Source organism: Daphnia magna, linkage group LG9, assembly GCF_020631705.1.
Source record: "Daphnia magna isolate NIES linkage group LG9, ASM2063170v1.1, whole genome shotgun sequence".
NCBI lineage: Eukaryota > Metazoa > Arthropoda > Branchiopoda > Diplostraca > Daphniidae > Daphnia > Daphnia magna.
The window spans coordinates 2,058,412-2,083,618 of record NC_059190.1 but is presented as its reverse complement, the minus strand read 5'-3'; the positions used below and the strand labels follow the sequence as shown (position 1 = coordinate 2,083,618).

Genomic DNA, 25,207 nt, shown 5'->3' with positions numbered 1-25,207 from the left:
TTCCTCCGTGTTTCTCTGCTCAAATCTAAATGAATTTATTGATTCAACATTCAATTGTTTGTATAGATCTTTGGCGAGGCTGTGCTGGGCTTGTCGCAAGGCTCCGTCTCTGAATTGCTGTCCAAGCCGAAACCGTGGCACATGTTGAGCATCAAGGGCCGAGAGCCGTTCATCCGCATGCAGCTGTGGCTGAGCGACCCGCGCAATATCGAACACATCCAGCGATTGAAGACGGAACGACGGGAGGCCGGCAAGCGCCGACGCGATCTGGGATTCCCGATGAGCGCTGCCGATACGGCCGGACCCAATTCCAACGCTTCGAGCAATACCAATTCGTTCATGGGCGGCGATAATTCGAGCAACGATGGCTCGATGGGCGGAAGCCCGTCTCCTTACAGCGGCAATGCGAACCACCACCATCAAGCGACGGGCGCTGGCGCTTCGCTGTCGTCGTCGTCGCCGTCGCCGGCCAAGAAGCAGCGCATACTCTTCTCTGACCAGCAGAAGGAAGCGCTCAAGTTGGCCTTCAGTTTGGACCCGTACCCGAGCACATCGGTGATGGAATTTCTGGCCCAAGAGCTCAACCTGTCCACTCGGACCATCACCAACTGGTTCCACAACCACCGCATGCGCCTCAAGCAACAGCAGTCCAACTCTTTGGATTGCCCCGCCAAGGAAGAGATCTCGTCATCCGCTTCGCCGGCCGCCATGGTCAACGGTGGCCGTGAAAGTTCGGGCCAGTTTGATCCCATCCACTTCCGGCTGCTCTTCCATCAGCGTCTGTTTGAAATGCAAGTGGCTGCGGGCGAGGACGCTTCAGGACACGCCGCCGCCGCCGCCACAGGTGGTAGCGGTAGCGGTGGTCATCACCCTGGCGCCGGCGCCGGTGGTATGAATTTACCCGCCTCATTGGCCGGCCTGCCGCCCCAGTTGGCGGGCAATTTGAACATGATGGCGTCGCTCGGTATGCCCTACCCGTTCTACGCCACTGGCATGTTGTCGCAATTTTGTATGGGACTGGGCAACCCGTCGCCGGACATGGCGCCCGGCGCCGAGGGGCCTCGATTTGACGTTGGCCAGGCAACGCGTTGCCGCCCTCGCTCAGAGCGATTCGGAAGCTGAAGAAAGCGATTGCGAGTCAGACACGTCCAGCCGGACGGGGCCGACGACAGCGCAGCACAGACGTGACGGACGACCCCCTGCCAAGATGGCCAGTCCCTTAATGACGGCCATGGCTGCGGTGAAGACGGCGGCTGGCAATCACCTGAGCATGTCGTCTCAAGAGGAGCCGGCCGCGCAGGCGGCCAGATCGTCTCGTCGCAGCCGCAAACCTGCCGCTCCTCAGTGGGTCAATCCGCACTGGCAACAGAATTCGGCCACCCGCGAACGCGACCGTTTAGAATCGGAAGACGGCCGTGACAGTAGCGAAGAGCGTGACAAGAAGAAAGCCAAACTGTTGTCTTCTCGCTTTCATCACAGTGTCGATGCTAATTTGAATAATTTCGTTGAGACGGACGCTAAAATGGCCGGCGGTCAAAGTTCGGCCGATGACGATAAATACGACAACGACGAGGACGAAGACGATGAGGAAGACGAGTCGGCCAGCAACAAATTCAACCATCGGCACATTACTAGCCCGTCTCGTCGGTCGTCACCTTCCCCATCGCCCTCCTCCGATGAGGACAAGATGGACGACGATCAGGAAGCCAAAGACGATGATAACAACGAACATTCTTAACCCCATCTCAATGGCGAGACACTTTCGGTCTGCTGTGGTTATAGTGTGCGTGTGTGTTTAGTGAAGCGATGGCCACACAGCCAGTTGGAAGCTGAACTTGTACGTCTAGACGTTTCTGTGCTCCATCGCCTTTCTCATCACGCAAACTGCTGCACTCCCCCCTTTCCTCCACCTCCTCCTTCTTCAGTGTCTCCCGTTTATCTAATGTGGGAAAAAGAGAAAGAGAGAGAGAGAGAGAGGACAAAACGTCACAACACAGCCGAAATGGGGTTGGATTCTTTAAAGAAAAGAAGAAAAAAAATCGTTTTTAAATAATTTATATTTAAAAGTTTTTTTAGTCAGAGCAAATTCCGCTCTCAAAACAGATAAGGAGACAAAAATCGATATGCGCTGACCGAATGCATGCGTGTGTATGCCTGTTTGTTGTTATTATAAATATGATTATTATATAATTCAGTTGTTTGGTAGGCATTTTTGCGGGAAGGATTAATTTTTTTTTTCTTTTTTACGTGTGTGATAATCGGCGATTAATTTTTAGCCGAACGCAGGTCTCGTCAAAGTGCCACTTGGTGGTCAGAACGGACAGACGGGAATGGGTGGCGAAAGGGCTGCTGAATAATTAAAAATAAAAAAGTATCAAATAAAAAATGGGGACAAAGTTTATTAGCCACCGAATTTATTCAAAGAATGGAAACAGCAAAAAAATAAATAAAAAATACGTACGCTGTTATCTATAGGATGAGCAATTTCCTTCCTCCTTTGTCTTTCTCCCCTTAACGTCTATCCAAAAAGAAAAGTCCTCCCCAGAAAGAGTGGGGGAGGGGGGGAGGATGCGTGACATTTGCTTCGTGTTAACGTTCGTTACCAGTTCCTCTTCTTACGACGCCAGTCTTTTATTTTTTTCGATCCTGTTTTATATCTCTTTTTATTTTTTCATTTACTCGGTTGCTCCCGTTCCATTCGTATGTAGTTGACACCAACATACACACACCCATCCGGTGTAGGGGCGCATCAAAAAAAGTTTTGTCGCCCGCCTATTTTGCATTGATTGCGGCAAAAAAAAAAAAACTAACAAACAAAACAAGAGAAACAGATACAAAAGTAAGAGCTCGCGTACGTGCGCGTGTGTTTATGTTTCATTCCTTCCTTCCCCCCTTTTTTTTTTCCCACCGGGATTTCTTATTAACCAATTAAATTATTTGAGAAAAGATAAGGGAAAAGTTAAAGAAAATTTAAATGCGGGGAATAGAAGTTTCTTGTACTCGTCTACTCATCCGACTCCAAAGATGTCGTCTTCTTTTGTTTGTTTGTTTGCTCCCGATTTTTTACTTGTTAGATGTTGTGTGAAGGGGATTAGTTTTCTTTTACGTCTTCCTCAATTCGTAACGAGAAATAAGACGAAAGAGCAGCTTTCCATTTGGTTTTATTTTTCCCGCTTCTTAATCCGTTCTGACCTCCAATTTTTGTTCTTCTTTTTTCTTTTTTTTTTTTACATAATTGATGAAATCGCAAAGGTCTCTAAATCGTAACAATGGCCCAGTGAAGTGCGTGTGTGTTTACAATTTTCTTTTCTTAATTACATTGCGATGGTTTGTTTTTTTCCTTTTCTATCTAACCCATTACAGTAGGAAATGGGATGGGATGAGAAACGAAACTTAAAAAAAAAAAATAAATAAAATTTAAAAAAACAAAAAAAAAAGGTTTAAGTAAATATAAAAACTTGTCCGGTATTAAATCTCTCGGTTCGTTTGTTGGTTTTTTTTTCAGTTTCGTGCCGATAAAAGCTGTAATTTTCTTGCTTCTCTTCTGCTATTATCGTCTGTTTAATGGTTTCATTACCGCACAGGTGAAAATGAATTTCGTTATTCATTTTGTTTACGTTCTCCATTTTTAAAACGTATGCATGTTGGTCTAGCGCGCCATAGGAATTGTGTCCCTTTTTTTGCCAGAGATGAATCATTTTAAAACTGTAGTAGTTAAGTTTGAAACAAACAAATTTGCATACCCAGACAGAAAGGTTGAAAAGAAATTGCATTTGTCGATGTAAATAGATGATTTTTTTTTTGTTTAAATTGTCACAGCCCCCGATATATATTTATACATATATCCGGTCCCATCCGAAAAAGAAAAAAAAAAAACTCTGCCCTTTCCCCCTTTTTAACCTCAATTTTTGAAAAACGGGCTGGGATGTCGATGTTTAAGGGTGGGAGAGTATTAATTATTTTCGGCTGTGTACGTTCGTTTTCTCTCTTCCCGCAAAACCCGCCCCTCGAATATTTCTCCCGTCTCATTCTGCCCATATCCCCCCGATGATTGTAACTATATATTTTTCTGACTTATCACAATTGATGTAATCGCCCTCGTATGCAGAGCGTATTTGGAGGAAAGGTTGTTGATTTCTTTTTCTTTTCTTTTTTTTCTTTTCAATGTTTTTTTTTTTTGTTTGTTTTTTGAGGGGAAAAATAAGGAAATCAGTTTTTATTATTTTTTGTTTTCGGCGTTTCGTCTTTCTCCCTGTGGGCCTCCTCGTCTAATGTTCGTTCAAGTATTCGTGCGTGATGCCAGCCTCTGTGTGCGTGTGTGCGTTCTATAATATAGAAACAAAAGAAAATCGTCTTTTTTTTTTTTTTTTTTAGATATTCCTCGTGCAACATAACTGTTGAAAGACTGGGAAAAAGCAACAGAGTGTTTTGCTCTTATTTCTCGGCTGTGTACCGTCTTTTGTTTTATTCCTCCCTCAGCCTAAACTTGAAATCTGTTCAGTTGTGTCATTTTTTTTTTTTTTTAAAGAAGAAACAGATTTAGAGTAAGGCTAAAAAAGACAACCGACTGTTGTCTGTGTGTGCGTGTTCTCCTTTTGATTCATTCGCCCGCAAATAAGTGGCGAATTCGTGTGTCATGCCATGGCCAATCCCCGTGATGAGTTCATCCAATACTTCTACGGTCTCCCTCTTTTTCTGCAAACCCATTCTTCTTGCTCGTTCCTTGCTCGCAACGCACGTTTGCCACTCGCTAATCGAATCCCGCACACAGGAAACACACATGTAAAATCCCTCCCGATTCCCTATTCTCTTCCCTGTCCCTCTCTCAAGATTTTGCATTGTGGTAGCGTAAAAAAAAACGTGTCCGACCTGCGAGTCTTTTGATGAAACAGCGGGAAAAGAAGAAAATAATTTTTATTTATTTTTTTTTTTTATGTTGGGTTTTCTGCTTATTGCGTGAATTTTTCTGCCCGGCAGGTCTCGATTATTATTTTTTCTTTTCAATGTTTCATTCTTTCTTGCCCCTTGCAAATTTGTTTTCTTCGATTTCGTGTTTGTCGTTTTTCACGATGACGCAATGAAAAACAAACCAACCCAAATCTTCCAAATTCCACATAACAAAGTAGAAAAGAAAAACAAAGGAAGAAAAAGAAATTGTGTGTTTCATTTATTGTACATAACTACAATTCATTTGAATTGGGTAAAACAAAACAGACGGGCATAAAAACAAAAGGCGCAAAACACTAGACGGGATTTAATTCTGTTTCTTATTTTGAAACAACTGTTTTAACCTTTTGATTTGATTCCCCACGCCCCTTTCAATCTTTTCCCCTCAGCACACGGACTGACTGCCCCTTGTGTTTCTGTCACATAATCGTTTCTGTCCTTTCGTCCAGAAAGCACAGAATTTGAATGGAAGAAAATACAAACAAAACAAAAAACCGAAGATGTGTTCTCGAAAACGAACCATCCCATCTGTATAATCTCGTTTTTCCATGGCCTTATATATAAAATTTCTTTGACAAAACACAAAAAAGGAAATCTTTTTTTCTTCTTTCTTTTGTTTTTTTTTTTTATTCTCTCGTTCTTTTTCTTCTTATTTCCATCTTTTAACTTGCCCTTTCTTTCATCTCTCTATCTCTTGTCTGTTTCTCTCGACTCTCCACCTCCTCCAGTGTATATGTATGTTTTGTCACCTTGTTTGTTCAATCGTGTGTCGATCCCCCCCTCCTCTCCTCGCCACTGGCCCTGTTGTCTTCTTTCCCGTTTTCCTCCGGGAAAGGAAAAGAAAGAAAGAAAAAAAAAGGGAAGGAAGTAACAGAAAAGACGATTTCTGATCTTTTGCTGTGTATATTTCCCGATTTTTTTTTTTTTTTTTTAGGGGGCCATCCCCACCCACGACCTCTCTCCAATATCTTGTTCGATTTCTGAAACTTATTGATTGACATTTTTTGATCGCGTTTTTGATTTTCCTTGGATATTTCAATCATTACACTTGTTCCATACGCTGACACGTTCGTTTCATTTCTCATTCATCTTCTTCTACTAACATGGCCGTAGATATTAAGCGCACTTAACCCAATTCATTTAGAAACCTTCAACTGTCTTGTTTCTGATTTTGTATTTAATTCTCTCTATTCAATAAAACATTTTTTTTTTTTTTGCACGCAGGCAAAACAGGACAACTGTCGACCGAGAATGTCAGCCTTCAATCCGAGGTGAAATCGCAACGGGAACTGATTGAGCAGCTCGAATCGGATGTTAGCAGCCTTCAACATTTGTCGACCCTGAATCGCGGTGAAGCCGAGGTATGCCATTAGTTTATGCCGTTTTTTTTTTTAATTTACATCAATTCTCTTGTTTTATCCGATTGGTATATAATAGTCGTCCGTAGGACTTGCGTTGCATGTGAAGATTTGCCATATATCGACAGAAAAGGTTCCCTTTGAAAAGATTGATCAAATGCTAGGGAGGGGGCGGATTACACTGACACCCCCGCTCTCTAAAGGCTCAAAGTGGGGAGTCGGTTATTGATATAGATTGAGCCGAGTCGAAAATGATTCCACTACTTGCACGGGACATTTAAAGTTTGCTCATTCTCAACTCTCGTTTGGCTCCTTTCTCTATCAATATCACTCCAGTCGTCTCCTATCAACTCCCAAGTGTCGTGTAACTTGATCGCTCGATGATGGCCTTCTATATAGCGCCATCCTCGACAGCTATCATGCAACGCCCTGTCAAAATTCGATCCGTAGGCATAAATTAACGCAGACGGAGCCGTCAGGTATATAGATGTGTACTTGTACCATATAAACTCCATGGCTCCCTCCCCTTTTCACAATTTTCTTCTTTCCTCTCAATTGCATCGATCGCGGACCCCGCGTTCCGTGTCGCCCCCCCCCCCCTTTTTCCTCATCCTTTGGGATGAGGCAGAAAAAAATGGTGTTTCAATGTATGAACAGATCTTTTTTTTTTCCGCGTTCACATTTAAAATGTGATGAGAAGCGACTCACGATCGGGATCATCGTCGTGCCGCTATTGCGTTCGAGTCAGTCAGTCATAACGTCGACGATCCGTAATGGAAGAAAACATTTCATAACGCGATAGAGGGAGGTATAAGAGGTTGAGCTGATGCTTTGAACCGGAGGTGATGTGCCGGTCGTGACAGAATCGACTTAACGAAGTGCCAAGAGAGCGAGTTCTGATTGTGATAGACAGGACCCAACAGAACGGAACTCTACGATTGATGACATTTCACTAAAAGGCGGGCGAGAAGGGCAGCACACCGAACGACTTCGAGTCCCGGGATTCAGTTGGTTTTTTTTTTTTTTATTTTATTTTCCAGTTGACTCGGGTCAAGGCAAATAAAGGAGATTAGCTCCGGGCCTCAGTGCCGCATGGATGCTTTCTCCCATCCAAACGCGGCATCTTAGGGCTTTATTGAAATTATTTCTTGATTATTTTCGGTAAATGCGCCATCGATTCGATGTCAGCGCGGGACTTTCACTTCTTACATAATCCAACATGTCGCTAGTCAGGGGATCCTTTCTTTTTGATTTTATTTCGTACCCAACGGCTGCAAACGTTTTGAATTAAAAATAACAGTTTCTTTCAATCTGTGCGAGTTTTTGCTCCTCGTTTTTCCTTGCGGGAATTTCCATCCGTCGTCATCGCTGCGATCACCAAGTTATTTCGCTTAGTGGGGAGTTTGAGAAGTCAGCATCCCGTGCATATTTATAGGAAGAGGAACTCGGGTCGGGCGATGACTCGCTAGGATTCGAAACACATCCGAACTGGAGGCAAACACAAGAAAAACAGGAAAACATTCTTTCTAGCAGCTGGATTTTCGATCGGATCACGATACTTTCTTTTCTTTTCCTCCATGTTAGTGGATAATAGAGAATGCCGTCAGAATATAGACAGAGAGATATGAAGGAAGTTTGAGAGAACGAAACAAGAAAAATCAATAACTATACTTTTTAGACGTACTATTCGGATAAATGTATGTATATTTACTATATACTGTACTACTGTATATAGTTTATTGAGCTTTAGATACACGTATCCGCCATCGATATACAGAGGCTAAGCGCGTGCCTTCTTTGCTGTTCTCTCGTTCCTTTTTCCCTTCTATTCCCTCATCCGGGGTAGCTCTATGTGTTTGCTCATGGGAATCAGCCGGGTTTCAATTATTTAAATGTGGTTATCCTTACTTATGCAAAACGATCCAACTTCAAAAGGCAGCTTCCTGTCGGGGAGTTTCATTTTTTTTTTTTTTCTCCCGTTCTTCTATTCTTTTTGCTCGGCTTATATTTCTTTTATTCTTTCGATAGATGTATACAATTCTAGTTTTTTTGGTTAGATGCTCTAGTTAAAAGTCCCTCTTCTGGCTGTGCAGTACATACATCCGTATAAAGGATACATACCGCAGGGTTTCGATACATACAAATACTATAAACAGTACATAGAGACTCCACTGCCCAAAGTCCTCCTCACGCCCCCTTAAATCTATGAAGTTATATCTATATATTTAATGCGGATAGGCAGCGTCTTTCTTTTTTTTCTGTGGAAGTAGAAACTAAAAAAAAAAATGACTGGACTGCGCTCGTATAGCTGACTCACGCGCGAGCTCATACTCGTCAATAAATCAGGATGTTGAGAACCTATCTTCAAAGTATATGCACTGCCAGAGCAAACCGAGTTACCGCCGCCAGTGAAAACCATTCCGCGGATCCCGTCGGTCTGTTACAGTCCCGGCCGTCCTCATTCCTTCAATTGGCTCACTCCTGCCACCCATCACTTGCGTTGCTACACGCCGCTATCACTTTCCTATAGAAATATATATACGTACACTCTTTGGCCGCCTTCTATAGCTGTGCAGCCCACTCCAGACAGCAATGCAATTATGTAAAATTTTAAGTCTCCTTGAATGTGATGCCACTGCCGCGTCTGGTTGGCTGCGCCACTGCTTCTATTCGTTCATCGCCACGGCCGCTACAGAAACTTACCGACTCCGCGTGACCACTTAGAACGAATGTTCTTAATCACGGATAGCATGGCAAGTTCTATCTAAAGAGAAGAAAAAGAAAAATACGGGAGAGGGGAGCGAGCTCGGGGAGCGAGGGAAACTGGTGGTGGTGGCATGTAATTACATTTGGACGATAATCATCCGACATGTGGGTGCAAATTTCGACGCCAGCCAGTGGATTTCAACGTTTATTGGAGCTTGTGATGCGACACGTATGAATTCCTCTTGCGCAATGATGACGACCGACTCCTCCTAGTCCTGTACAAACCAGCTGTACAGAATGGATTGATTGCAATGGCCGCGTCAATTGGACGAGAGCACAGGACATCCTGCCGCTGCGTATGCCAGGCTTGATTGGTCATTTTATATGAAAGGGGAAAAGATCACACTCGGACATTAGTTTTTACATTTCGGTAATCACATCTTGTCGTTTCAATTCAGTTCTTTCATAAATCCATGCAGGAATATGAGAGAAGACGGCGAGCGGGGGGGAGGGAGAATCGGATCCGGCGCCCGCAACGCCATTTGCTTCCCTTAATGAAGGTCGTAAAAAGAAATAGAACTCCCCAGGATTTTATTAGTGTCACCGTATTTGGTTAACTAGACCCATAAATTGAGTTGGCGAATAATAACGTTATGGAATCGGTTAGGGAGAAGTGAAATATGCATCTTGTTCTACTCTATTAATATTCATAAACGAAGTGATTTGATTTGTTTTGAAACCATTGCAGGGCCAAGCGAATGCCAATGATTGGGTAGCTGAAGCTGTCAAGGATGTTAACATGTTGGGCAGAAGCTCGTCGGCCGGGATGTCACCGGTCTCCGGTGGATTGCATAGCGACTCGGAAACAGCCATCACTTTGCTTCCAATCTTGCAGGCTCAACGTGAAAGATTCAGGTAATGGCGTTTGAATCTCAACCAATAATTCAAAGCATTTACTTTCAGCATGTTCTACTTCATTGATCGACACTTGAAATATATATTTCTATCATTTATCCAAAAAGGCAACGTAACCAAGAATTAGAGGCGCAAAATCTGGAACAGCAGCAGCAGATGGCGATACTGCACAGTGAGGTCGAACGCCTTCGCACCGATAATGTGGCCCTTTACGAGAAAGTTCGCTTCCTCCAAAGCTATTCCGGTCAGGTACGGGCGTTTCCTTAAAAAACGTGATAGATTTTGCGTGTATTATTAGAATTTTTCACACACATTTTGTTTGCTTTCTGCTGATAGCGTGCTACCAAGAATACCGGTATTGGAATAAGTTCCGAAACAGAGGAACTCTACGAACGCCAATACGAGGACCGTCTGGATCCGTTTGCCTCGTTCTCTCGTAGAGAACGTCAACGTAAATTGGCTCAACTGGGCCCATTTGAGCGCATCACTTACTCGATGGTACGTGAAATATACAGCAAGCATCGAATTCCCAAACGTTCGACAAATAACGAGAAATTGACTCCCATCGTGGCTCCCCAGCCCTCTCTTTCCAGCCTTCTAGTTTCTTTTTCTCTTTTTTTTTTTTTTTTGAAAGTAATTCTCTATCGACGATTTACAGGGACAAATGATCCTATCAAGTCGCGCAGCTCGCACTGCTGGTGTCATCTACTTTTCCGTTCTACATCTGCTCGTCTTTCTCGTCCTCTACCGTCTGGCCTATACGGAAACCTGCCACAGAGATATGGCTGCCGAGTGTGCTCAAAAGTAGCCCTAATCAATAATATATCAATGTCAATTAACGCTTTCTTATTGTTTTTCTTCAAATTTTTCTCCTAGGTATGATGATCATATGCTAGAAGCGCATGGTTTACACAACTGAAAAAGATCAAACACTTCAAAAACACAAGGCGATGAGAAAAAACCGCCGCAATTATACTTTTCTTTTCATTCTTTTTACGCTAATGTTTACAGCCGTTGCGCTGCTACGGTGAAGGGAATACATAATCGTTTTGGTGATCGAAGCAAAGGAAGACATTTTGCAACGCTATAGTTCGTTAGGTGTTTGGTTTTTAAAAAGTCGCGTAAAATTTTGAATTGGAATTCGATTAAACATTACCTTTTACAACTTAATTCAAAGGCGGGGTTCCAAATAAAATATTAATTTTCCGGTAAAGGATGTAGTTTTTGATTAAAATGCAATCAAAGTGGTTTTATGGTACTGGAAGTACTTTTACAACTGAAAATCTTAAGTTCAAACCTCATCCGAATTATAAGGTTTACTTCATTCGTTGAATATGTATTCTATATAGATCAATAATGATAAGTGAAATATTAATTTACCTTCAACCATACAATATTGTTTTTAATTTAACAAGGTTACCTTCTATGTACAAGTAAGAATAATTCATTATTATGTAAGATTGGCGACCCAATGGTAGAGGATCGGCACGGCAAATCAAACGTTGGAGGTTCTAGTCTCCTCGGCGATATGCTTTCAGTTGATCAATTCGTAATGCATTTCATTGAATTTATTTTTTTGAGTTTGAGGAGTCAAATACTAATTGATGTTGGTCCACATGTAAACTTTAACTACAAGTGCAAATACGGTAGCGTCTAGGGTTCAATCCCGAATGAATGTAATTGTAATGTGATTCGGAGCTTTCCAAATAAGTTTAAGGTGTATAAAAGTCTTACAGTTATATACCCCTACAGCTATTTTATAAGTCATTGTTGCATTATTTACATCGGGATCCAGAAGGTGATGAGTAAACACAAAGACTTGAAATAAAATTCATAGTATGATGATTATGTCGTCGGAATGTGGTGCTAGTAGCTACGGTTTCAATCCTCACTTGAGTAATGTGTTGGATTTCATTGATGATCTAATACAGATTAATATTTCATCCTCAAACTAATATTAATATAGCTAAGATTCATTTTCTAAGGTTTTTTTGCTGCCTCCAGATGACATCGAGATACAGTCATTAAACTATTGTAACAAATGGCTTTATGGTAGAGCATCGGCATGACATTTCGACATTCTAGGGTTCAATTCCCGTCAGCGTTACTGATATTATAGTCATTATACAGTGAAACTTAACTTAGAAAGAGTAAAGAAGTCTAGCTCATCAACCAATATTTCCCCCTTCGATTAATGATTAATGATCACCATTAAGCGATTAACGATAAGATAATAAATAGTAAAAAGGAATAATATCATTGTGTGAAATACAACTTAAATCGGTGAATTGACATTATAGAGAAATAACCAAGTCATTAATCAAGAAAAGAAACAATGAAAATTTTGTTGCAATATATTTTTATTGACTTGGTTTTCACATACATACATTACAAAGCAGGGGTAAGAGGCTAAGAGAAACCGGAAAAGGGTGAAGAATGATGATTCGGACAAGTTCTTACGTAAGCGATTAACCGTTAATTCGGATTTGTGGGTAGCCTCTACGCAACTCCAACGATATCATGGAACTTAAGGACCACCACATCCCCTTTCCGGACAGCGCATCCACAACCTTTGCTGCCGATCATAGTTACGGCATGAACCGCTACGGGCTAATCACAAGTCAAGGGGAAATGGGGCCACAGAAAAGAAGGGCGCCCAAATATGCACTTTAATTTACAAAAACTAAAATATTTTATTTTCGAGATGAATCAGCAACCAACTGAAGCGTAAGTAGCTTTCTTCGAAAATGCAGCATCTCTTTCCGTCTCCTATTTCTTACACAGGCAAATATAACTGCAGGGCATAGTCCTTTTTGCATTATTTAATTGTTGAAAAAACAGTACACCCCTAAAAATAAGAGGAACAAGTTCCAATTGATGCAATTGAAGAGCATCAGAGTAACTCCAACCGAATATTCCTAAACGTTTTGATCATCATCATTGGAGAAAATGTAGACATTCCCTATTTTTACACATAACCATGGGATAGCTTATTTGATTATTGCTGTAGTTACAGCATACCAATTAAAGATGTCTTGCCGATTGGACGGGCAACTGAAAAGGTTTGTTCATAGATAACCACACAAGGGAATTCATATGTTATTCAATGGCATTATACAAGCCATTATAAAATACCTGATTCAGATGCTGCTCATCACTACATATAATTTGCCTGCAAAACCACATGAGCTACGCGCGTTATAGATCGGGGACTCAAGAGATGGCGTTGCAAATTGATCCGATAAGATCGCCAGTACGCTCCTGTATTTTGTCAGTTTTAGATTTGGGCCGCCAGAGTGCTTCTGAAATACCAGTATTAAATATTCATAAAAACCGGTTACAGGTATACGAACTCTTTCTCTTATAGCTATCACCCATAGTTACGATGGTTACTTCATGTGATATCAACAAAATTTTCCAAGCGCTATCTAGCGGCTGACAAAAACATCGCAAAGCCTAAGCTGACTTTCATTGCTTCGTCCTTTGTGTCTAAGACACCTTAAAATCGTAAAACGTGACGTGTGCCCCGTTTGTGACCCCTACCTGTGTTAAATGTGTTGAATCCCTAAACCCCACCTATTACAACTAAATCCATCTATTGAGAGACATATCGGGAAAAACGGGGTCGTTGGTGTACTATATCAATTATATCATCAATCCTCTCATCTACATGAACAGAATCCCTATCGGGAAATTGAACGACAGTCACAAATATAAAGTTTTTGTTTGTTCCGGACTTAAAATATTCTAAATAAACATAGAAAACTATGTGCAGTGCACTGCATTATAAAGCAGAACACTGCATTATGACTCTGACAGAACTGTTGAACCCGTCACCCATGTTTTGCAACATTTGCAGGAAAAGTTGCCGAAACCATTTTCTCCCCCCGCCTTTTTGAAAATAAGATGGCCGAACTCATATCATTAACCAATAGAATTTGAGAGGTAAGAGGTTGGGTAAAGAGTAGGAAAAAGTCAATTTCAGATTTTCAGTTCCATCTTTCAGTGGCCATTTTGTTTAGACATGTGTTGTGCCAGTTGCGGGTAGCAACTTACATGTCTAGTACACGAAGCTATCATCCAGTTTGCCGATATCCAGGAAATTGTTTGCTGATGTAAGACTAAAAATTTATTCGGCTAAATAACATTGTGTAGCACATGCAGACATTCTGAACAGCACGGTAACCTCCGTGAGCACTCCTTGTAAATTAACCAAAATTTTTCAGATGACTTAGGCAACCAGAATCAGGGATACTTATTGTGAGGCCTGTTTGTTCAAGAAATTGAAATGCCATTACTGGTTGAAACAAAGCAGGAATTCCATCTGGATTAGGTAGCTGCTATGTTTAAAATGTTTTGCTTTAAATCAAACAAAGTGAAAGTTATCTGGACTCAAGATTGGGGAGGGCATTGAATTGATGCAATGAGCGTTTGTTGTCCATATTGCATAATCTTGCTGCCCATATCTTAATTTTCAAGTAATAATTTACTTCCAGGGGTTGAATACTTTTTTTGATGGGTGTATTGCTTCAGTTTTACACAGTTGTTATGTAGCAGACTTGTCTCACCTTTGCATTTCTTATTTTTACTAGATTTACATTGTCCAGCTACGGAAATTTCACATTGGACAAAGGGAAATTACAGTAAAAAGGTAAGGTTAAAACACCATCCAGTCACAGTTTCTATTTAATTTACATACACTTCAAGTTTGTTCAGACTTATTAATGTTGCTAACTTAACAGCCATGAAGATAACAAAACATGAGTAAATCTCTTTCCAAAAGTTGAAATTGGCGATAAAGTAGTTGATTGTTCACAATTTATCGGCGTTTTTAGTTAAAATCAGTTTGAATTTTCTTTACAGGCTGAAACTAATAAAAAGTGCTGTATTGGTTTCTAAGTGCATTCACGCCAATGTATAGTTCCTGTCGGTATAAAGCTAACAGAAAATGACACTGAGAACTGAAAGGAAAATGTAAGTCAGTACTTCCATGTCAACATAATATTTTTCATATGATTCCTTTTCATTTTGATTCCATTCATTAGGATTGAGGATTTTGAACAGTGTTTAACATTAAAATTTTTATTTCAAACTGAATAGCGCGACACTTGTTTTGTTACCCAGGCTCCGTTGTAAATCCTATAAGGTATTCAAAACTTAAAGATTGTTTTTTTTAGTTAGCTGCAGAGAAACTACAAAGAAATAAGATGTGGGATATTTTTTAAATATTACTGTTTTAGTAAAACTCGAGCCATTTGCTATTTCACGGTTGAGGGAAGTCGGAAACTTCCCCCTAGGCCATGCCCGGGCTCCTTTTTGGTCCGTAGACCGAGTCGGAAGTCCGTAGTTCCTCATCGATTAGTTTCTTGTCTTTTCTTAGTAGCCAATGGTGTCCCGTTCCAGGATGATTAATTTGGTAGTTTAGTTAAATTTATCTGCTCTGTGCCCTTCATCTTATCTTTTATCTACTCGTCGATTTCAATTGTCAATCTAAACGTCAGTTCTACCATAGACTCGCACGACAGCTCTGCCCGTTAAACCGCTCAATATTTTTTAGCCTGTCGGGCGTTTGCCAACTCTTTCCGTCAACCCGCTCACAATCTGCCCGTGTAACCGTTCACGGTTTCTCCCCGTTAGCCCACTCGCATTTTCCCCTTGTAGACCTGTTTGCCAATACGCGCTTCATCATCTCTGCCTGTCAAAACCCGCAGAGCCACTAGAGCATCTACCCGTCGATCTTTTCGCTGCGCGTTTCCTTGGGATATCTATTAATCACCTCCCGTCAATCCGTAGTTGGAACGAGCCCATTGATCTACTTGCGAACCCCGTCGGTAGGTTTTCCCGTCAACTCTGGCGTTAGCTTTCCCTATCAACATGCTCCTCTGGCCTGCCCGGCAAGCCAGTTCTTCCTGTCTACTCGCCCATCCACTCCCACTCTCTGCCCATGTAACCATTCGTGGTTTTCTCCCATTGACCACTCACCTTTTTCCCTTGTTGACCTGTTTACCAACTCTGCCTTCAAACCCGCTCTTCACCTCTACCCGTTAACACTTTAATTAGCGCTGCCCATCGACCCACTTATCGTTTTCTCATTTCAACCCGCTCACCAATCCTGCACGTCAACCTACATGTCAGTTCTACCCGTCTACCGCTTTTATGATCTTCATATATCTGGTAGACTGCATCCTTTGGGAAGGCGTCTGATTACAAAAGTTGTGAATTAATGGTAAAACATACAAACCTTTAGGAGGAAAATTTCCAAAAGGATAATTGAACTTCGAATATAGAAGTAAACTGGGCCAGTTCGGTTTTCTCTGCCAATTCTCAGCAGAAGAAAGTCCCATCTGGTCATTTACGCGAACCTTCGTGAAGTCCTAACCCTTCCTTGAATTAATACTCGAGAGTAGGTAGTTTGGAAACCGTCGGGACTGCAACCTGGATTCGTATCAAACTTACTTTTTTTTAGCGGGGGATGGGCACTCCCAAACCAACTTTCTTCCTAGTTCCATCTCGTAGTTCTTTTATCTTTTTCCTACCTTCCTCTCGTTACATTGGTTCCTTATCCTTGCTCTTCTTGTAGGAACAGAGAGAGGCAGCTATTCCTACAGCCGGCGTCTGGACGAGTTGGCCAGGATCATTGGATCATTGAAACTGCATGAGAGCGGTCTGTCAGTTTATCTTATAAAGCAGACAGCCCGTTCTCACCCAGAACCCGCTGATGACCTGACGGGGAGCGGTCCGCTCCTTACTTAATGGAAAAGCTGTTTTCAAATTCCAATAATGTTTGGTAAGTTCACAAGTTCGCCGCCAGAGTAGAGGGGAGCAGTCTGCTCCTTACTAAAGGGAAAGACGCGAGGGTTGTTGGATAAAGTTTGGATAGTTCAGGTTTTCACCACCAGGGGGGGATTTGAATGCGATCTTTTCACAGATAAAATTAAGTTACATGTATCGTGTGTATCTTGTGATGCAGACTTTGTCGGGAAATGTTAGTAATTCATTTAACATTATTCACCAGGCATGATGGAAATCTTTTACTGGGAATTCTTCATCATCTGCCTGAAGGTATGATCTGTTAATGGCACAACCTATGGCGTGTTAAATAGTGTTATTCTAGATTATTCTGTCTTGACATGTTCCTTGAAGATTCCTAGAAAAATGGATGGATTTCCTTTTCCTAATAATACCCATCAGTTGCAATTAGTTTTGTATAGACAAAAATAACCGGCCATGTTTAGCTAAGTGCAGCGGATTGAGGTGAATATCCGAAAAACCGGCCACTGTTTTGTTCAGCCTCTGGCTAGTAACTTTTAGTCTCTTCATTACTAATCCATAGTTGTCTTCTACAATAGCAAGTTAGTTAATTTAATTGAAAATCTTTCACAACATTTCGGATTGTGTTTTTAAATTGTAATATTTTTCACCCTAGATTCTCTAGTGAAATTACTAACATGAATTCGGCAGTTGTCAACGCCGATTTCGGAGGGGAAAAGAGATTGGAGACGAGAAAAGACGTATATCTACATAGTTTGAAATTTTCAAAGGCCATATTGATGGTAAAATACTGATCACCATGGAGGCTTTGGTGTTGTTGCCCCAGTAACTAACCTGTGACCAACTCTGTTGAAAATGGATACGTCTTAAATCGCTAAATAAGCCGAAGTAGAACGCAGTCAATGATAGTTTATTTTATGGCGGAGTTGCAAAAGCCATTGCGGACCGCAGTTTTTTGTTCGATGCAGTACAATATCGTCAGCAGCAGTCAACAGACATCAAATTCATAATCCGTTAAGTTACTTGTTCTTGCTAATCACTTATGGCATTACCTTGCTCAGTTGACTTTGGATTGTATCAATCGTCCCACCAGCAAGCTCGTAAGACAAATAACTCTGAAGACGAACAACAAAGGAGAAAAGAATCGAATGCAGTCGACTATGAAAACATCCTGGAAAATTTTAACAAAACAAAGAACTTGCAGTTGAGAACATTTATCTGGCTCTGTTTACCGGCTTCCTTCCCGGGAATTGTCGTTGTAGAAGGAACGCCCATTATAGGTAGAGAGATGATGAAAACACCTAAAGCATAAAACTTGCCGTTTATTAAGTTTCACTTTAGATGCTTCGTGGAAGTTGGTGACGAAAATGTCACATCCCTTTCGACTAATGGCTCATCGTTTACTCCTTCATGGCTGAACCAAATGATTCCTTTTGCATAGAGAAAACGAAATAGCCCAATGTTATCTGCATAACATTTTGTTGGCAAATTTCAAACAGTGTGATCTCAACCAGTCTATCCATGACACGTTCCGGAAAAAGTGCACCCGTTGGGTTTATGATACTTGTGTATTCCGTTCAACAATCGTCAGTGATGTAAGAGAAGCTAACCAAGAAATATTTCAACAGATTTCTAAAGACACATTCTGTAGCCATTGATATTTGTTTGTTTGCATCCTAGTTCGACTTAACTTGTGAAAATGAATGGAAGCAAACTGTTGCCAGAATGTTGAACGGAGCACTTAGGATTGGTTACATCGGGGTTACGTGAGCTATATGATAATTTAAATGTAACATTACCTTTTAATTAACGTTATTTGTGTAAATTTTACAGTATCGTGAGAAGGAAAACATTTACGCTGAACGTATTTCCACTTGGGATCTTAACGACGGCTTCCGCATTTTCACCTGATTGGATCACATTCTGCTAATTGAGTTTTTTCTCAGGAATTGGTGCTTCTGGCCACTTCCTAATTATCTTTGTCTATGGTAAATCCAGTTCATAAAGTCACAGTAAAAATGTTTGGTATTACGGTTTGTTTAGGAGTTGAACGTTGAGGCGCTCAAACTTTTTGATGATCCGACTAATGATAAATTCCATGACATGGTATGCATCATAAAGAATCTAAGAATACGTTCCAATTTTCGATGTTTACTAGTATTGGTATTATACCTGTTCCCTGTTTATGCTTAACACAGGATTGCTGGAGTGATGAGATATTATGGTTGAACTTATTCGGCTGCAAATCTAGTGGGAAACTTTTAGCCACTCTACTTGTATACCTCGTAACTGTTTCCCACTTTCGGCAGAAGTGCAATGGTCGGGTTATGCTCCATCTGCGGCCGAATAAGAGGGATATTAGCCCCAAACATCTCTGACTGGGTGACATTTTTATGTTTGGTTACGTTTTAATAGTAAACTTTAACGTGTCTGTTTGAAATTTATAGGGCAAGAAAACTGATGTCCTTGGTTTTTTCCACCATAAACATATTAGTTGAGTTCCTATGTTTCCTACTTCCGGAGACAAAAGGAGTTCCTTCCCAGCTTCAATAAAGGAAGCTATCGAAATGAAACCGGAATTCCTAGCGAATGGTTTTTAAGCAAAATCGCGAAAGGTCGAGCATTAGCAAAGGCGTTAATAAGGTTGGATTTTGCAATTTTGTACTTACCAAAACCAGAATTTGTGATACCTGATATGTACATTTTCACATTTTCGTTTCTACCCTTAGGTTACCCTTCGTTTACTACAGACGGTAGAGCCAAATTAATTAGAAATATAGTAAGAAACGAGTTTAATGGGAATGGTAAAAAAAAAAAAAAAAATGGAGAACTTGAAGTTTAGATTGGCTAGTCACCAACCAGGAATTGAATGCTTGTAGAAACTAACAGTGTAGGATGCTTTATAGACTTGTTACTAACATTTAATATAGCTAATAGTGATTGTTATGCTAGCAAGATTTGAAGTCCGTGTGTTATACTAATGATTGTAGGAAGTGATTTAAAACTGAGTTATTTGCATATTGAACACAATTTATGAAGAAAATAGTCGAAGTAGGCGTCTGGTAGATGTATTTGTGACTTCTTGAAAACCTAATTTCATGACAGCTCTTTTGCGCTTTTTGTGAGGTGACGAGCTAGATTGTCGCGGTGACGTATAATTCAATTCCCTCGAGGACACAGAAGGCTTCCGCGATTTGTAGGTGTAGTTAGCTAGGAATAGTGCTAGCAGGTGCTATTAATGAGCGTAAGCTACTCTTTCAACTCATCTCCCACTTGACGAAAACACATAATAGTTCATTGACATTGAACTTCCATCACATGGAAGAATCCTTGAATGAATTTTACTTTATTCCATGTTAGTTAATACAAGATATTTGTGAACGGCAAAGATTGCACTTGGAATGGGACGTTTCGAAAGATTTTAAACTACTTCTCAGAGAATGTCGGTATGTATAAGTAAAGCGATTCTAGCTTTATAGTACAGCTTCTACCATGAGGTGATTCCATGTCAATCTTGACTAATTCTTTGATAATTCACATAGGACAAATACAGTCAAGTAAAGCACGCTGCAGATTACCTGAGAGGCAATCCTAAATCAACTTTATGAAATGAGAATAACATAGCCTGGAAGAGGAAGTCTTCATTTTCCACAGCTCAGATGCCAGTAAGTGTTGTTATTAAAATACCGAATCAAATGGCGTTCCATAACAAAGTCACATGCGTTTCTTCGGCCTCAAATATGGTAATCATTGTTTTCTGGTTAACAATTTATTGCGGTAACTTTATAGACATCCCGCACTGCCATATAGTGTGCAATCTGGTTTAAAGATAAGCCCGACTTTTTTTTATTTTGTATTCGAAGAAACATAATCTGCTGTAACTAAAATAAAACTCTGATTATAAATATCATGTAAATTTTACCGTAAGCTAAGCGGTTTTTGAATAAAATGAAATCAAAGTGGTTTATCGCAACCACTTTGAATTTAAACAACACGTAAAATATAGCTCCCAAGTCAAAATGAGTTTGATTTTCGACATCATCATTAAACTAAAAATCCACATCTCTTATTATTCTGGTAATATCTAGATTTGAAAAAATTGAAAAGTTGTGGTTAATTTGTCGGGCTTATTTAAAAACCAGGCTGAATTTCATTTCCACTAGATGGCGTTGGAGGTTATCAGCCCCTAGTGTCTAAACTCTAAAGTAAAATCATGGTAAAATCGAACTAACTTGTGTTTTTTTGTCATGTGATTGTTGTTTATTTTGTTGGAACGTTGAAAACGTGCATTTGAGTAACCCTCGTCTCAACAGTATTATTATTTTTAATTTTTATTTTAATCTCTACCCCTATGCACTACTTTGTTGCCTACACGAAATGTCAGCTGTTGCAGTTGGGTTTAGAATAAGGTAATGTTAACATAGTTTTGGAAAACCAGGTCTCGTGTTGTATCATTCTGGGTAAAGTCATTGTTACAAGCAGAACTATGCATGATATGTGGTGAAAATGGATGGTTTTTACATTTTCAATCAACAGCCAGGTTTCAGGATAATTAAGCACATACTACTTTTACATATACAACATATTAATGTAATTTTGCTTCAGTTCTCTAGATATTCGTGGGTATATATGTTCCTGAATTAGTTCCAGCGGTTCCAGTTTGAAGTTGTGAATGTTTCTTGGGCTTATCTAATTCCTACCTTTAAATAGAAATGAATTGATTTTTAAATTATAATTATTGGGTGTGTTCTGTTGTGAACTCTACTCTATACATACAATTACTTAGCAATTGTAGCATTACAATTACTAAGCAAAATTTGAAATTTGGCCAAAAATGAAAAAGTGGGAAGGGTATAGCCTTTCCACTTTTGTCAAAATCGGCCAAAAATGACATCTCTTGAAATTCTCCAAAAATCTGACGGTATAATCGAAATTGAACGCTGATTTCGATTTAGTCATTGGTTTTCTCTTTAGACTAGCCGTTTAAAAAATTAACGAAAACCGTTCTGTTAGCGCACCAACTTCATTTATGGTTTTTAACATGTAAATGAAAAACTATAAGACCAATAGAAAAATAAACCTGATTTCCGTGATTTTCATTCAATTCTGAATCTAAATCATGTATTTTAAGCAAATTTGAAATTTGGCCAAAAATGAAAAAGTGGGAAGGGTATAGCCTTTCCACTTTTGTCAAAATCGGCCAAAAATGACATCTCTTGAAATTCTCCATAAATCTGACGGTATAATCGAAATTGAACGCTGATTTCGATTTAGTCATTGGTTTTCTCTTTAGACTAGCCGTTTAAAAAATTAACGAAAACAGTTCTGTTAGCGCACCAACTTCATTTATGGTTTTTAACATGTAAATGAAAAACTATAAGACCAATAGAAAAATAAACCTGATTTCCGTGATTTTCATTCAATTCTGAATCTAAATCATGTATTTTAAGCCAAATTTGAAATTTGGCCAAAAATGAAAAAGTGGGAAGGGTATAGCCTTTCCACTTTTGTCAAAATCGGCCAAAAATGACATCTCTTGAAATTCTCCAAAAATCTGACGGTATAATCGAAATTGAACTCTGATTTCGATTTAGTCATTGGTTTTCTCTTTAGACTAGCCGTTTAAAAAATTAACGAAAACAGTTCTGTTAGCGCACCAACTTCATTTATGGTTTTTAACATGTAAATGAAAAACTATAAGACTAATAGAAAAATAAACCTGATTTCCGTGATTTTCATTCAATTTTGAATCTAAATCATGTATTTTAACCCAAATTTGAAATTTGGCCAAAAATGAAAAAGTGGGAAGGGTATAGCCTTTCCACTTTTGTCAAAATCGGCCAAAAATGACATCTCTTGAAATTCTCCATAAATCTGACGGTATAATCGAAATTGAACGCTGATTTCGATTTAGTCATTGGTTTTCTCTTTAGACTAGCCGTTTAAAAAATTAACGAAAACAGTTCTGTTAGCGCACCAACTTCATTTATGGTTTTTAACATGTAAATGAAAAACTATAAGACCAATAGAAAAATAAACCTGATTTCCGTGATTTTCATTCAATTCTGAATCTAAATCATGTATTTTAAGCCAAATTTGAAATTTGGCCAAAAATGAAAAAGTGGGAAGGGTATAGCCTTTCCACTTTTGTCAAAATCGGCCAAAAATGACATTTCTTGAAATTCTCCAAAAATCTGACGGTATAATCGAAATTAAACGCTGATTTCGATTTAGTCATTGGTTTTCTCTTTAGACTAGCCGTTTAAAAAATTAACGAAAACCGTTCTGTTAGCGCACCAACTTCATTTATGGTTTTTAACATGTAAATGAAAATTAATAAGACCAATAGAAAAATAAACCTGATTTCCGTGATTTTCATTCAATTCTGAATCTAAATCATGTATTTTAAGCCAAATTTGAAATTTGGCCAAAAATGAAAAAGTGGGAAGGGTATAGCCTTTCCACTTTTGTCAAAATCGGCCAAAAATGACATCTCTTGAAATTCTCCAAAAATCTGACGGTATAATCGAAATTGAACGCTGATTTCGATTTAGTCATTGGTTTTCTCTTTAGACTAGCCGTTTAAAAAATTAACGAAAACAGTTCTGTTAGCGCACCAACTTCATTTATGGTTTTTAACATGTAAATGAAAAACTATAAGACCAATAGAAAAATAAACCTGATTTCCGTGATTTTCATTCAATTCTGAATCTAAATCATGTATTTTAAGCCAAATTTGAAATTTGGCCAAAAATGAAAAAGTGGGAAGGGTATAGCCTTTCCACTTTTGTCAAAATCGGCCAAAACTGACATCTCTTGAAATTCTCCAAAAATCTGACGGTATAATCGAAATTGAACGCTGAATTCGATTTAGTCATTGATTTTCTCTTTAGACTAGCCGTTTAAAAAATTAACGAAAACCGTTCTGTTAGCGCACCAACTTCATTTATGGTTTTTAACATGTAAATGAAAAACTATAAGACCAATAGAAAAATAAACCTGATTTCCGTGATTTTCATTCAATTCTGAATCTAAATCATGTATTTTAAGCCAAATTTGAAATTTGGCCAAAAATGAAAAAGTGGGAAGGGTATAGCCTTTCCACTTTTGTCAAAATCGGCCAAAAATGACATCTCTTGAAATTCTCCAAAAATCTGACGGTATAATCGAAATTGAACGCTGATTTCGATTTAGTCATTGGTTTTCTCTTTAGACTAGCCGTTTAAAAAATTAACGAAAACAGTTCTGTTAGCGCACCAACTTCATTTATGGTTTTTAACATGTAAATGAAAAACTATAAGACCAATAGAAAAATAAACCTGATTTCCGTGATTTTCATTCAATTCTGAATCTAAATCATGTATTTTAAGCCAAATTTGAAATTTGGCCAAAAATGAAAAAGTGGGAAGGGTATAGCCTTTCCACTTTTGTCAAAATCGGCCAAAAATGACATCTCTTGAAATTCTCCAAAAATCTGACGGTATAATCGAAATTGAACGCTGATTTCGATTTAGTCATTGATTTTCTCTTTAGACTAGCCGTTTAAAAAATTAACGAAAACCGTTCTGTTAGCGCACCAACTTCATTTATGGTTTTAACATGTAAATGAAAAACTATATAACCAATAGAAAAATAAACCTGATTTCCGTGATTTTCATTCAATTCTGAATCTAAATCATGTATTTTAAGCCAAATTTGAAATTAGGCCAAAAATGAAAAAGTGGGAAGGGTATAGCCTTTTCACTTTTGTCAAAATCGGCCAAAAATGACATCTCTTGAAATTCTCCAAAAATCTGACGGTATAATCGAAATTGAACGCTGATTTCGATTTAGTCATTGGTTTTCTCTATAGACTAGCCGTTTAAAAAATTAACGAAAACAGTTCTGTTAGCGCACCAACTTCATTTATGGTTTTTAACATGTAAATGAAAAACTATAAGACCAATAGAAAAATAAACCTGATTTCCGTGATTTTCATTCAATTCTGAATCTAAATCATGTATTTTAAGCCAAATTTGAAATTTGGCCAAAAATGAAAAAGTGGGAAGGGTATAGCCTTTCCACTTTTGTCAAAATCGGCCAAAAATGACATCTCTTGAAATTCTTCATAAATCTGACGGTATAATCGAAATTGAACGCTGATTTCGATTTAGTCATTGGTTTTCTCTTTAGACTAGCCGTTTAAAAAATTAACGAAAACAGTTCTGTTAGCGCACCAACTTCATTTATGGTTTTTAACATGTAAATGAAAAACTATAAGACCAATAGAAAAATAAACCTGATTTCCGTGATTTTCATTCAATTCTGAATCTAAATCATGTATTTTAAGCCAAATTTGAAATTTGGCCAAAAATGAAAAAGTGGGAAGGGTATAGCCTTTCCACTTTTGTCAAAATCGGCCAAAAATGACATCTCTTGAAATTCTCCAAAAATCTGACGGTATAATCGAAATTGAACGCTGATTTCGATTTAGTCATTGGTTTTCTGTTTAGACTAGCCGTTTAAAAAAT

At 39.2% G+C, this 25,207-nt stretch overlaps 2 protein-coding genes and 1 long non-coding RNA gene across 14 annotated transcripts in view; all 3 read left to right on the top strand.

Annotated features, from left to right (window-relative positions):
• The window catches only part of LOC116930921 (homeobox protein cut), a 195,635-nt gene extending 189,624 nt beyond the window's left edge, over positions 1-6,011 (top strand). The window contains 1 exon segment of the mRNA XM_045178761.1: positions 67-6,011. Coding sequence (XP_045034696.1) covers positions 67-1,122 — 1,056 coding nt within the window. The 3' untranslated portion in view covers positions 1,123-6,011.
• A 3,653-nt stretch (positions 6,012-9,664) lies between these two features.
• LOC123475931 (protein CASP-like) lies at positions 9,665-10,845 on the top strand. Its single transcript, XM_045179168.1, has 6 exons — positions 9,665-9,673; positions 9,760-9,926; positions 10,034-10,175; positions 10,263-10,424; positions 10,585-10,730; positions 10,803-10,845. Exons 1-6 carry the CDS (start codon positions 9,665-9,667, stop codon positions 10,843-10,845), a joined length of 669 nt encoding a protein of 222 aa, XP_045035103.1.
• A 3,070-nt stretch (positions 10,846-13,915) lies between these two features.
• Positions 13,916-20,686, top strand: LOC116930920. 12 transcript variants are annotated; one of them, XR_006651122.1, is made up of 12 exons: positions 13,916-14,041; positions 14,153-14,259; positions 14,519-14,577; positions 14,790-14,900; positions 14,972-15,072; positions 16,174-16,713; positions 16,942-17,278; positions 17,353-17,977; positions 18,039-18,292; positions 18,378-18,463; positions 18,531-18,685; positions 18,896-20,144. It is a non-coding gene; the product is annotated as an uncharacterized LOC116930920 (long non-coding RNA). The 12 variants fall into 12 exon arrangements; XR_006651119.1 differs by having other exon boundaries at positions 13,953-14,259; positions 18,896-19,079; positions 19,145-20,686; XR_006651124.1 differs by having other exon boundaries at positions 13,953-14,259; positions 18,896-19,340; positions 19,427-20,686.
• Positions 20,687-25,207: the final 4,521 nt, after the last annotated feature.

What these genes read in the sequence shown, in the direction of transcription:
- LOC123475931 (XM_045179168.1), top strand. An exon ending in GCTCAACGTGAAAGATTCAG is followed by an intron (nt 9,927 to 10,033) that starts GTAATGGCGTTT and finishes TTATCCAAAAAG; the next exon opens with GCAACGTAACCAAGAATTAG. An exon ending in GCTGCCGAGTGTGCTCAAAA is followed by an intron (nt 10,731 to 10,802) that starts GTAGCCCTAATC and finishes TTTTTCTCCTAG; the next exon opens with GTATGATGATCATATGCTAG.